The sequence below is a fragment of the Octopus bimaculoides genome, chromosome 11, assembly GCF_046866305.1.
Source record: "Octopus bimaculoides isolate indiv1 chromosome 11, ASM4686630v1, whole genome shotgun sequence".
Taxonomy (NCBI): domain Eukaryota; kingdom Metazoa; phylum Mollusca; class Cephalopoda; order Octopoda; family Octopodidae; genus Octopus; species Octopus bimaculoides.
The window spans coordinates 6516019-6530367 of NC_142938.1; the positions used below are offsets into that span (position 1 = coordinate 6516019).

General features: G+C 38.4%; 1 protein-coding gene across 1 annotated transcript; it reads right to left on the bottom strand.

The window, feature by feature from the left end:
* Positions 1-408: 408 nt before the first annotated feature.
* Positions 409-13496, bottom strand: LOC149133166 (uncharacterized). The gene is made up of 4 exons (XM_089360639.1): positions 13254-13496; positions 10495-10555; positions 1719-1828; positions 409-582 (listed from the first exon to the last, which is right to left on the bottom strand). The coding sequence occupies exons 1-4, from the start codon at positions 13398-13400 to the stop codon at positions 436-438; spliced, it is 465 nt and encodes a 154-aa protein (XP_089216765.1). The 5' UTR covers positions 13401-13496; the 3' UTR covers positions 409-435.
* Positions 13497-14349: the final 853 nt, after the last annotated feature.

A 14349-nucleotide genomic window follows, 5' to 3' on the forward strand; every position in this document is an offset into this window, starting at 1 on the left:
TGTGCGTGTGCGTGTGTGTATATATATATATATATATATATATATACACATACATACACACACACACACACACATATAGTATTAAAGAAGAAAAAGAAACTGGAGATTGGGAAGTTGATAATTGTCTATTCTTAACAACAAATCAATAATCCCTTACAGCTGTTTCGAGTATATATATTATATATATACATATGTGCTACCTGTTGCTGTTGAAAATATATCTATCTTTTAGCTGAAGACTACACAAAAGCACTATCACTGTCGTTACAAAACTCAACTGTTCTTCTCTGGAAGAAACACAAGATTAAATAAAATGGCTGACACTAAGAGTCAAAACTAAAACTAGATATTTCCATACGGTATGAATTTAAACTTTAAGACACGAATAATTATAAGAAACTTTCAAAATGTTCTTAATTCTTGTGGAATCTCTTTTTACAGCTCATCTTGAGGCTTTATTTGATTGGCAAACTCTTCGACAGACAGCAAATAATCCATAAATCCAACGATAGGGTACTTCGCCAAATAAACTTTATGAAATATCTCTTCCAAGTCTTTCAACTGGATTTCACTCAAATCACTCTGTAAAATAAATGAAGAAAGTTTAGTCTCACACTGTGGTGATTTGGACAAGTGTCTTGTACTCTAGCTTCAGGCCAACCAAAGTCTTTTTGAGTGGACTGAGTGGACGGAGACTGTGGGGAATCCCATCATATAGATATGTGTGTGTATGTATGTGCGCGTGTATATATGTGTGTGTGTGTATGTGTTTATCGCCTGCCACCACTCGACAGCTGGTGTTGGTTTGTTTGCGTCCCTGTAACCTAGCGGCTTTGCAAAAGAGACAGATAGAATAAGTACCAGGCTTAAAAACAAATCCTGGGGTCGATTTGCTCGACTAAACCCTTCAAGGCGGTGCCCCAGCATGGCCGCAGTCCAATGACTGAAACAAGTAAAAGGAAGAAAGAAAGAAAGAAAGAAAGAAGAAAAGAACTAAAGTAATGAAATCATTCAGTTAAGGTTGTTATTACTTAGACCTAAGGTCAGCTCTCACTGAACAAACTTCAATGCTGTAGCTGGAGCGTGTTCCGCTTGGAGCAACTCTCGATTCTCCCGTGCACTCTCCCCCACCTTCTATATAAGCTGATACAGCAGACCCCCAAAATGCTGTCCCTGCCAAAATAGGGTCCCCGTCGTTTCCACCGCCTTGCTACTCTACTGACAAATCTATGATCAAAGGTTCAACCCGCTTTCTATTTTTTTTTATCACTTATTATTTTTTTTAAAGTTCTGTGTATAAGGACCAAATAATTCAATGCATTCTTCTTTTTATAAGAAGGTAGGGCATGATTCGAGTGAGATTTGGCTGTTGTTTCTTCAAGGGCGGGTAACTGCATAAAGAAACCCGTGTCGGCTTTAAAGGTTGATAAAAACTTTCAACTTCAGTATTTCTCGCAAGACGGATTTCTCAAGCTAAGCCAACCGGCAAGAGACCTACGTATAGACAAAACAAAACGAGATGGTGGTATAAAATCCATAGTCTCAGTTTGTCACGCTTAGAAATTCAGGTGGAAAATGTAATGATGGTTGCTTATATAGAGGAGATGCCTGAGGACTCTACTTCCACAACCGTCCCAAGAATCGAGGGTGGAAAAGATAGATGGATGGGTGGATGGATGGATGGATGGAATGATGGATGGATATTCCAGAGAACTTACAATGTCGTGTGCTTTACTGACGTCTGTTGCATGAAGGCTCATTTTAGCCACGGCGTTGGTAGAATCTCTTCCGACTAACCGATTATATGCTGCATTCTTTCCGTAGAACTCTAGAAAAAAGAAAAAGAAAAAAGCAATATAGAAGGAAGCAAGGTCAAATAGTTCGTTTTTAGCATGAAACATGAATAAAAATTATAAAACTTCAACCGCAGGAGTGGCTGTGTGGTAAGTAGCTTGCTTACCAACCACATGGTTTTGGGTTCAGTCCCACTGCGTGGCACCTTGGGCAAGTGTCTTCTACTATAGCCTCGGGCCGACCAAAGTCTTGTGAGTGGATTTGGTAGACGGAAACTGAAAGAAGCCCGTCGTATATATATATATATATATATATATATATATATATATATACATATATGTGTGTTATGTATGTATATGTTTGTGTGTCTGTGTTTGTGTATCCAGCATCGCTTGACAACCGATGCTAGTGTGTTTACGTCTCTGTAACTTAGCGGTTCGGCTTACAGAGAATAAGTCCTGGGGGTTGATTTGCTCGACTAAAGGCAGTGCTCCAGCATGATCACAGTCCAATGACTGAAACAAATAAAAGAATAAAAGAATCATTAGTTGTTTTTTAACGCAGGTCTGTTTTAATTGAGCAAACTTATGATGAAAGGTGTTCCAGCTTTGATTTCCGATGGCACTTTCTTGTTATCGGCAGCCATTTTTTTTTTTTTTACTAAAGGATTAGAAAATGAATTATTGCATTCATAAGACGGGCGTAACAGTTGATCGGTGGACTTTCGGAACAGATATCGTTATCTCATGGAGGAAAGTACCGGGAAAAAGAATTACAGGTACTACTCATTTTTGCCAGCTGAGTGGACTGGAGCAACGTGAAATAAAGCGTCTCGCTCAAGGACGCAATGCGCCGCCGGAAATCGAACTCACGGCCTTATGGTTATGACCACACGCCTTCACATACATATATACATACATACATACATACATACATATAGAGAGAGAATGTGCGGGAGAGTGAGAGAACACAATTTTTATGTTTTCATTCATTAATCTTTTGATTACTATTTCGGTCAAGCATTTCTTCTGATTATATCACCAAACAGAGGTGATTGCCCTGCATGTTTACGTTATTGACACAAGACTTCATTCATTTATTTGTCAAAAGAAAGCGGACCGTTTTCATATTTTGCTTAAACATGTAGTAAAAAGTAGACAAAATTGTTTCATATTTTGCTCTAACATGTAGTGAAAAGCAAATGAAACGTATGCATGTTTATACAGCAAACTCAAAAGATCCACCCCATAAAAGCTCCGCCTGGAGTGGGTCCGCGCCCAGAGAAGTCCGAACCTTTTAGTCCAGTGGTAGAACGTTTGTCACGTTTACTGAAGATAAGGTTTCGAATCCCACAGGCAGCCTTCGACTTCTATCCAAAGGATTTCTAACCCAATATTAACACGCTATGTTTTTTTTAGCTTGATCTACTTCGTATATTAAAACACACACACACACACACACACACACACACACACACACACATACTTACATACATACATACACACATACATACTACATACATACTACATACATACATACATACATACATACATGCATGCATGCATACATACATACATACATGCATATATAGATAGAGAAAGAGAAAGAGAGAGAGAGAGAGAAATATCTTGTTTACATTCATTAATCTTTTGATTAATATTTCGGTCGAGCATTTCTGTCACAAAACAGAGGTGATTGCCCGACATGTTTACGTTATTGACACAAGACTTCATTCATTTACTTATTTCTATGTTCTACATTTGGAAGTCAAAAGAAGACGAAACAGTTTTATATTTTGCTCCAACATGTAAGGAAGAGAAGACGAAATAGTTTCATATTTTACTCAAACATGTGGACTGAATGAGTAAACTCTTTACACAATTTCTCGGTGTTGATGTAGAGATATGAAAGTTCTCAAAAATACAAAAGGACAAAGAGATCTAATACTCCAATCACAATAGTAACATCGCAGGTGTTGCAGCCAGAAAGCAAAATGGCGGAAAAGACACCGCCAAGTATCTCTCCCGACCATCTAACAGGTCTGCCAATCCACCGCCCTGTAGTGGTATTTTTTCTTTTTATCGATCCCGAAGAGATGAACAGCAAGTTTGACTTCCGTGGGATTTGAACTCAGAGCATAGAGAGAAAGAGAAAGGGAGAGAGAAGGAGAGAGTCAGAAGAAATTTCGCGAAAATTCTATATAATCTTTTCTATATAATCTTTTCTACTATAGGCACAAGGCCTGAAATTTGGGGGAGGGGGCCTGTCGCTTAGATCGACCCCAGTACGCAACTAGTACTTAATTTATCGACCCCGAAAGGATGAAAGGCAAAGTAGACCTCGGCGGAATTTGAACTCAAAGTGTAGCGACGCGCGAAATACCGCTAAGCATTTCGTCCAACGTGCTAACGATTTTGCCAGCTCGCCACCTCCAGGCATTCTATATAATAATATACCAATGACATTATCAATTCGCCATCTTTGTTTCCGAAGATGTTAAATATTCGCTTCAAATTTTGGCACATAGTGTTGGAAAATATAAATCTGACATACGACCAACTCGACTTACGACCTCTAAGTCGGAACGGAATTCGGTCGTAAGTCGAAAAGAGGGTGTATAGTGCGTCAGTATAGCATGTCTCATGTCACCTCCATTGAGATCCATCGTAAAAGCTCGTCTCTCCTTTACTCATTATTTTTACTATGTTTCATTAATACTCATTAATACTACTTTGTCCAGTCCTTCTTCACCAGAGAAGCCAATCTACTCACCTGCCAATGTTGTTTCTGCAGAGGTCAACTTAATGTTGTTTACGCTGAATATCAATCATATCGACCTCAACGATCTTGGAAACTCTTCAGAGGTGAAGACCGTACACCATGCATCACCTTCACCCCACGAAATCATAAACAAAGATGATAATGATTCTATTTTGTGAATATTGCTGTTGTACCTTGACTAAAAATAACGAAGATAACGATAGAGAACACCACACAGCGTGCATTGATATGTTTTGGGGGAAAAAAACTCCATTAAAACATCGTTTAATAGAATATCAAACACGGTCTTTCGCTACAAGGGAATGCACTGTCTCCCTGTCTCTGTTTCTGGGACTGCGGCCATATAAAAGCACCGCGGTCTTTCTGCTTTTTTCAGTTATTTGGCTTTCAAACCAATCTTCTACTGGGAACAGCACACCGGTGTAGCTGGAAAGCCTCAGCAGCCGACTTCAATAAGCGATGAGGCCGCATGTCACCTTTTGACTTTCTACATTTAGAATACAAGTTAAAAACATTAATAAATACTCAAGATACAGAATATATGAACAGATAGCAAGGAGGGTTATCACCGCTTCTATATGTTACATAAGCAGAAGAAATACTTGACCGAAGTATTAATCAAAACGTTAACTAACGAAAACAAAACGATATTTTGTATGTATGTATGTATGTATGTATGTATGTATGTATGTATGTATGTATGTATGTATGTATGTGTGTGTGTATGCATGCATGTATGTACGTACGCATATATGCATGTATGCATGCTTGCATGTATATATTTGCATAAATATTTGTGCACACACACACACACACACACGTGTGTGTATGTACGTGCGTATGTGTGTGCATGTGTGTGTGTGTGTGTGTGTTTTGTAAGGCAACCAATCGGCAATGTCGTTAGAACTTCGGATAGATTGCTTTGCGGTTATCCTTCTGGCCTTCTGCAATTGGAACTCAAACCTCGCTTTGGTCATCTTTGCCTTTCATTCTTTCTCAGTCAATAAATAATAAAGTACTAGCTTTGTACAGGGACCGATTCTTCTCCTTTTCTCACTCTTTCGTCGTGTCTTTCTCCTTGAAGAAATTGTCTGTTGTCGGAGCAGGAGAGTGATAGGCTCTGCCAAGTTTAAAAAGTGCTAAAAACATGCAGGGCGTCAATACGGTAGCCCTACGACTTCGTCAAAGAGCTGAATACTCGAGGCAATATATGGCACATCACTGTGTGTGTGTGTGTGTGTTTGTGTGAACGTATTTCTCTTGTATTACATGTTTTATCTAATTGAATTTGTACCACCAGTAACTCACCTCATAAATCATATGTTTAATAAAACTTGACCTTATATTTAATATGTAAACGATGAAATCAGTCATTGCCCTCACCGCTGCTGGGTAAAGGCCTTCCTCTTTTCTCTCCAGCTGGCGTGAGAGCTGTATCTAAAAGTATCAGCTGTCCGAACTAACAAGTGAACGTCTGCTTAGTATACGTACTTCACTGATATAATCGCACGCATAAAGCAGCGAGCTGGCAGAAACGTTTGCACGCCGGGCGAAATGCTTAGCGGTATTTCGTCTGTCTTCGTTTTGAGTTCAAATTCCGCTGAGGTCGACTTTACCTTTCATCCTTTCAGGGTCGATGAATTAAGTACCAGTTGCGTACTGGGGTCGATCTAATCGTCAAAATTTCCGGCCTTGTGCCTAGAGTAGAAAAGTAATATAATCGTATGCATGGCTGGTGATTAAGATCACTTTGCAGCCACTAGGTTTCGGGTTCAGTCCTGCTGTGCAGCATCTTGGGCGAGTATCTTCTAATATAGCCCCAGAACTATTTATTTTAACGATCCAAAAGGATAAAAGGCTAAGTCGATCTCGGCGAAATTTGAACTCCGAACGTAAAGACGGACGAAATACCGCTAAACATTTTTCCCGGCGCGCTAACGATTCTGCCAGCTCGCTTACCTTAAAGGAACTCTATCTCTTGATGAAATTCTAGGGCAGTGCTGATTGTATGAGTAAATCCTTCATTTTGGTTGTATTATGGGGTTTATGAGTTTCACTGTCAGCGCGTACGTAGGCGAAGCAAGGGACAGTCCTCCCTGGGTGACGTTTTTTATTTGGACGGTACTTCTGGGATCTGCTGTATAAGCTTGTATAGGGAACAGGGAAAGCAAACTCATAGGATGTTCCAGGCGGAAAACTGAAGGGGTGCTCCAGGTGGCACACACACACCACTTAAACCACTGTTCACTATCGTCATTTTTCCTTTTCTTTTCGACATGTCTTTAGTATTAATCTGTTGCTCTTGACTTGCAAAGGTATAACGTTTAAAATGTGATTTGATGTATAACAGTTCGGATTTCATGAGAAACTACACTTCCTGTCAATATTAAGCGGCATTTCAAATTCCGCCGGGATCGATTTTGCTTTTCTTCTTTTCGGGGTTGATAAATTAAGTACCAGTTAAGCTCTGGGGTCAATGTAATCGACTTAAACCCCACCGCCAAATTGCTGGCTTTGTGCCTTTCACTTCTCCCCCACGATATACCGTAGACTTATCAAAACGCATGAAGTTCATTGTACAATTCTCACCAGCACAGAAGACCACCAGTTTGCTTGGACCCTGTTGCCATCCATCCATCCATCCATCCACTCATCCACCTTCTTTGCCCCCAATTCCTGGGTGGGTCGTGGGAGTGGAGTTCTTAGGTACCTCCTCCATAGGATCGTATCAGAAGTAATTGTCATTACACTTTTCTGGCTGGATTTCTAAGCATGACCAATTAAGACTATGGATATTATCCAACCATCTCGTCCTTTGCCTACCCTTAGGTTTCCTGCCGGCTGGTTCGACTTGAAGAAACCATCTTGTGATTCTTTCTTGCGACATTCTATTCCCATGTCTGTAGTACCGGAACTGTGATCTCCCAATTCGTAGAGGTAGCATCTTGACCTGGATGGACTCCTGATGTCCGAGCTATGCACCCTGTGGAGTAACGTTACTCCAGAAATCCTTCAGAAGTCCTCCAGAACCCCATTTCAGCTGGGTCCTTTTTTGCCTAAAAGAATATACAATACGTTTTAATTAGTAAATATAGAGTTAAAACCTCTCATTTGTGTGTATATGTGTGTTGTTTGTTTATATTGAAAAAGAGTTTAAATGCACCGGATTTGTTTTGTTTACAAACATATTTTAAAGTATATTTGTACCCGTTTATCTTTTATTTTAATTTTATTTTGTCAGTTATTATAAACAAGCTTTAATTTTGTTTAAATTTGGGGAGAAGAAGAGTTTTTTTTACGTCAGTTGTTCAGTTTCAAACGTTTCACAAGTGATACGACTGAAAGATCAGCAGCGTTGTCAATTCATGGTCACTAGGTCGGTTTTCGGGATAAAATCTGGACGACAAACTTCACTTGAAATGTTTTATTTAAGATTGGTCCATTTCTTAAATCGTTTGTTCAAATCCAGTCACTGAAACGGTATTGAATAAAGAAACTACTGCGATAAAAATCAAACCAAAAGATTATTTTTCTTCGCTTTGGTCGAATTATATCCCACAAAATCTTATTATTTGATTTAGGCTAAACCGACACTTAACGTGGTGTATGTTAAGCAAAACAACAACAAAAAAAAAGAAGAAAAATCAACACTGGAGAATAGAAATAAAACGAAAGAAAGAAAAGGAGAAAAAAACAAAAACAAAGAGAAAAGAGCAGGAAAAGAGAGAAGGCAAAGATAATGGAGACAGAAAGAGGAAGTCGGGACAACAGGTGCAGAGAGGCGAATTTCGTGACAATCTTTCCAAACCAAATAATTCAGCAATTGCTTGACGGCAAACAGATGTGGTCGCCGTTTGCTAGACATATCTTTCCATAGCACGTCTCTTTAACGGAGCTACAGTCCTGAATCAAGCAAAGACCGGGGCAGAGCACTTGGCATCTAGATTGTTGCCAAGTGCTCACAGTCCTCTACTAGATGGGCATTGTAATAGGTGAAAGTTCTATGAAGGATTAATAAAAACATTCTCGGGGAAACTCTGGGCATAATGAAAATCAAACAGGTTGGTCTATTCCAGAGGACTTTTGGGCCAGAACCTACAGATAATTTACTGAAATCCGTGGTCTGAAATCCTTTTAATATCAATCTGCCCCAAACTGCTTTTGTTTCTGTAACAGAAATTCTGTTTTAAAGTCACACACACACACACACACACACACACACACACACACACACACACACACACACACACACACACACACACACACACACACACAAACCCTTTTTAGCAGATTCAAAACAGAATCGACAAATTACCAAGTAAAAGCTTATGGCTTAATAACAGTCAATTCAAGTGAATAAGGTTTCTGTAAAATTGTTCTTGAGCGGTGTGCATCATTTACAGGCAACAAGAACAGTACCCATCTCAACCACCAGCATCTTACATCTTTCATAAACACCATACCCTCGTGACACCTCCATCAAAATTTCATGTTAATTTATGTTCCAAACACCAGCATAATGACAAAGTTATTTTACTAAATTCTTGACTACTTTCAAAACGAATTGAAGCGAATGCAATGCATCCTAACAGAAATGCGGTAACAAATGGGTCAGCTTTAATAAAAAAGAGGATTGTAAGAAATCCTGAGAATTTCCACAGAATATTCTTATCGCTGATATTTTCATGCAAATGAAATCTGCTGATGCTTCAACGCACACAGTGAATTATGGCACTGTTTATTCTAAACCAAAGGTAAATGACCTGAAGACATTGTGTTTTTAATACGATAATGTAGTATTAACATATTAATATATATTTTAATGCTTTTCGAATGTAGTTGACACGTTTTGACATATTTTGACAAAGTCTATTTATCATCTATAAAGTTCCTAGATTGTACCTAAGACAAACGGTCAGAGATTAAAAGTGAGTCACTCACTCTTTACGTTGTAGGCAAGACTTCAGATAATCAAATGGGGATTTTTTTTTTATGGGGTAAGTAGTGGGAAAAGAGCTTAAATAAGATATGGATGATGCTAGCAGACATATATGAGTTTTAGGCAGGAAAAGGTGTTGAGTGGGGGAGACCCCAATACAATTGTGTTGTTGTTTAGTTCTCAAGTCTATTTGTTTAGTTCTCAAGACATGATCGAATAAATCCAGGGTCAAAAGCTTGCCGCGTATAACCATATCAGCCTTTTATCTACATTGTCCAATATGTTCTTCCTTTTCGATGACCACACACACACACACACACACACACACACACACACAATTACTCACACATTAATATATATCATTTTATTTTCTCTGCTTATTTCTGTGTTCCTTTCTGCTGAAGAGCGTAGGCTCGAAACGTAAAAGACTTTCTCACTTCCCGAGCGTTAAACTAATACATCTGTTTGTTGTTTATACCACTAGTTTTTGTCTTTTGTTTTGATTTGTTTTGTAAATTCCCACTATATATATATATATATATATATATATATATATATATATATATAGAGAGAGAGAGAGAGAGAGAGAGAGAGAGAGGCGTAGGAGTGGCTGTGTGGTAAGTAGCTTGCTTACGAACCACATGGTTCCGGGTTCAGTCCTACTGTATGGCACCTTGGGCAAGTGTCTTCTACTATAGCCTCGGGCCGACCAAAGCCTTGTGAGTGGATTTGGTAGACAGAAACTGAAAGAAGCCCGTCGTATATATATGTATATATATATATATATATATATATATATATATATATATATATATATATATATATATATATGTATGTATCTGTGTATGTATATGTTTGTGTGTCTGTGTTTGTCCCCCCAACATCGCTTGACAACTCAGTTGTGATTATCCCAGCCTGCCACTGTAAGCCCAACATCTAACCAGCCAGAAAATAAAATGTTATTTCTATCAAATTCTTACCTCTGCGAGTAGATACATCAAAGACAACTCCTTTTAAGGCCAAATAAATGGGTTTGGTGGGCTGGAATAAGGTGGAAATTATCAAATACAGTTTACTGACATAAATAATAATGATATTACTGGTATAAATGTAGATATGTGGTAAGAAGGTTGCTCCCCAACCACATGGTTCCAGGTTCAGTCCCACTATGTGGCACCTTGGGCAAGTGTCTTCTATTAAAGCCTTGGGCCGACCAAAGCCTTGTGAGTGGATTTGGCAGATGGAAACTGAAAGAACCCATTGTGTGTGTATATATATATATATATATATATATATATATATATATATACACACATATATATATATATACACATATATATATATATATATGTATATATATATATATATACGCATATATATATATGTATGTATGTGGTTGGGAAGCAAGCTTCAGACCGCACAGCCATGCCTGCACCTATATATATTTATTTAAATTTAGAAAAACTGACACCTGTATCTGGAATATAACCTGTATGTACATGATACATATGTAATACAAAACCACATTAAAAATATAAATCCAAAACCAGGATGTTTGTGTCATAGAACCGGGGGTGACTTAGGAGGTGGGTTGGCATCAAAAGGGTTAAATGAAATCAGTTTATTATGGATCATGTTTTGTATAAATGCTTAGCGCCCTGAATCACTGTTTACTTCAAAAGATAGTTCGATAGCACTCCCTTATGTAGGAATTTATATTGTTTTATTAAATGTGTGTATCAAAGTTCAATATTCATCTTGTTCCTAGTTGTATGACATTGGTTGATGGCAGTATGTCGACCAATTTTGCTGTAGGTTTTTTTTAATTTTTATTTTTCCCCCTTTTTTGTTTTCGATTCAGTTCTTATGTATCTGGAATTAACTTGGCAATTCTTTCTTGTAATACTATCACTTTTTTTTTTGACATGTGATGCTGTCATGTAAGAGCAAATTCCTTTCTGTCACATATTTTAAACCTGGAAACCGAGCTGGGTTTCACATATCAGAACCAACACCACTACCCCCACCACCACCACCACCACCACCACTGCCGCTGCTGCCGCTGCTGCCGCTGCTGCCGCCACTGCCACTGCCACCGCAACCACCACCACCGCCACCACTGCCACAACCGCCACCACCACCACCACCACCACCACCACCACCTTCAGTGCTTGCAGTACCATGTTGGAATACATTCTTCAATACACGAGAAATTCATTGTGTTACATAAGAAAAATTAATTTCTGGAACAAAACTAATTCTACAAACGCAAAAGAATTTTTTGTGTAGAAATGCAGCCTAGTGTCTAGAGCAGTGGTTCCCAACCTGTTGTCTGCAGACCCCTGGTGGTGCGTGGATCCCTAGTGGTCCACAAAAATAGTACTGCGGGGAGCGGAGTCCATGAACATGTTAAGCTGATGGACCTTTCAATATCCTGGGGTCTGTGGCAAAACTCATTTAAATAAAAGGAGTCCCTGGTTGTGAAAAGGTTGCGAACCACTGATCTAGAGTGTTGCACTCACAGTCACAAGATAGTGGCTTCAATTCTTGGACCGGGTAATGCATTGTGTTCTTGAGCAAGACACTTCATTTCACACTGCTCCAGTCCCCTCAGCTGGTACAGATGAGTACCCCTAAAAAAGGGGAAGCTAAAGTTATCTTCTCTAGTCATGCCGATACATAGGGGCCCGCTTTCCCGGTTTCATGGCTTATCTGTTCCCCACCTGTATGTGTATGTGTATGTGTGTGTGTGTGTGTGAAAGAGAGAGAGAGAGAGAGAGAAAGAGAAAGAGAGAGAGAGTGTTGATATCCTTCAGCTTTGCTTGAGAGAAACAATGACACGATGTTTCCATTATTTTTGTAACAATACGTCGGGTTGCTTTGTGCTTTCAAAGACCTTGTGATATAAAGGAAGACTTACAAGGGAAACAGGTAATGATTGATGGAAGGAAGAACATTCAGCAGTAAAATCCTGCCTCAGACACCTCCATCTAACCCATGCCAGCATGGAAAAACAGATGTTAAACAAGCAAACAAGTGAAATCTATTTACAAATTCCATTTACAGAATAATCTGAAATATAACCATGGAAATATGTCATTTCTTTCTCCAGATCTATTTTCACCTTTTATCTTTTATTTGTTTCAGTTATTTAGCTGTTGGCCATGCTGGAGCATCACCATGAAGGGCTTTAGTTGGACAAATTGACCGCGGTGCTTATTTTAAATCTGGTACTTATTCTATCAGTCTCTCCTGATGGACTACTAAAATATCGGGACATAAACAAACCAACACTGGTTGTCAAGCAGTGGGAAGTGGGAGGGGAGACAAGCACACACACACACATATGCATACATAGACGGACACACAGACACACACACAAACACAGACAGAGACACACACACACACAGTTAAATGATGAAGATAATGATGTTGATTTAACTGAGTAGTTCTCTTTGCCTAAGGACCCCTTTCATCCCTATTTTTCTCAGGTGCACCCCCATAGCCATTCGGTCTTTAAAAATCCTATCGTACTTTCATAATTAAATATCATTAGTAATCATACAAACAAACTCATTAAAATATTTTGTGTATTATAGAAATAAAACCAATGACCAAATCTTATATAGACCCCCAAACATTATGTGGACTCCAGTTGAGAAACACTGCTTCAGCTCGTTAGTTTTTTTTTTAATAAATGGCACGTATAATGGAAAATTGCAGAAGACTTTGTACTCACATCAGACCCTCCATAGTCTTTGAGTTCCTTTGCAGTAAATATCTTCACTGGTACAATTCCTTTAAGGTCTCTAATTATATCATATGGTATTGGGATTTTCTCAGTTGCAACAACAGACAAAAACAGGAAGAGTATTGTTGCCGTCATGTTATATGTAGGAATATGTGTCTTGCTCAGGGTTGAAGAATAATGGTTGGAATGAATGTGATATCCAATGACATTAGTGGAAAGGTAACAGCTCTTGGACTGGTATTGGCTAGTTAAATACATTCGTTACGTGAAGAGTTTAATCAAATAAAACAATATTTAATCAGTAATCACACAAATCAAATAGACACACAGAAACAGTTTAAATAAACAGCAAATATCCCAGAATACACAGTGAGTGTTTATTCACCAAGAATCTGAGATGAGCTGTGTACACACACACACACACACACACACGCACACACACACACATATTTTCCTCAAGACATTTAGCCTCTCTCACTCTGTCTGTGTCTTTCTATCTCTCACTCTGCTTCATCTTCACTAAATGTATGTATAAATGTGTGTATGTGTATGTATGGATGTGTCATATGTAATCATATATATATTTAAATGTATGATGTATGTTTGTATGGCTCTATGCATATATATATATATATACATATATTGTCGGTCGACCAAAAAAAGCTGGTATTTCTGTCAAAACTAAAGTTCAAGCATTCTAATAATTATCTAACTCCAGTCTGTCCCTTGCACATGTCGCAATAGATACTTGTACGCTCAATAGATAATTGACACTTCAATTTCCCCCAAGACACCTGATGAAGGCTGGAGAATACATCAGCTGAAACGTTGTGTTAACAACAAACAAGATGAAGACAAATATCCGTCAAATGTAAATAATATCTATCTTACTGTTCTCTTTCCCTTTCGCTTCCTCTCCCTGTACCCATATATGCATATGTATATACATATATATGTACGTACGTATATGTGTGTGTATATATATATATATATATATATATTATTTATATTATATATATACATACACACACACACACATACATATATATTCATACATCAATACATATATATATATATTAGATGG

Coding starts and splice junctions, on each gene's coding strand:
- LOC149133166 (XM_089360639.1), bottom strand. CDS start 13,400: ATGACGGCAACAATACTCTTCCTGTTTTTGTCTGTTGTTGCAACTGAG. Junction 10,556..13,253: donor AAGACTATGGAGGGTCTGAT/GTGAGTACAAAG, acceptor ACCTTATTCCAG/CCCACCAAACCCATTTATTT. Junction 1,829..10,494: donor TGATGTATCTACTCGCAGAG/GTAAGAATTTGA, acceptor TCTTTTTTCTAG/AGTTCTACGGAAAGAATGCA.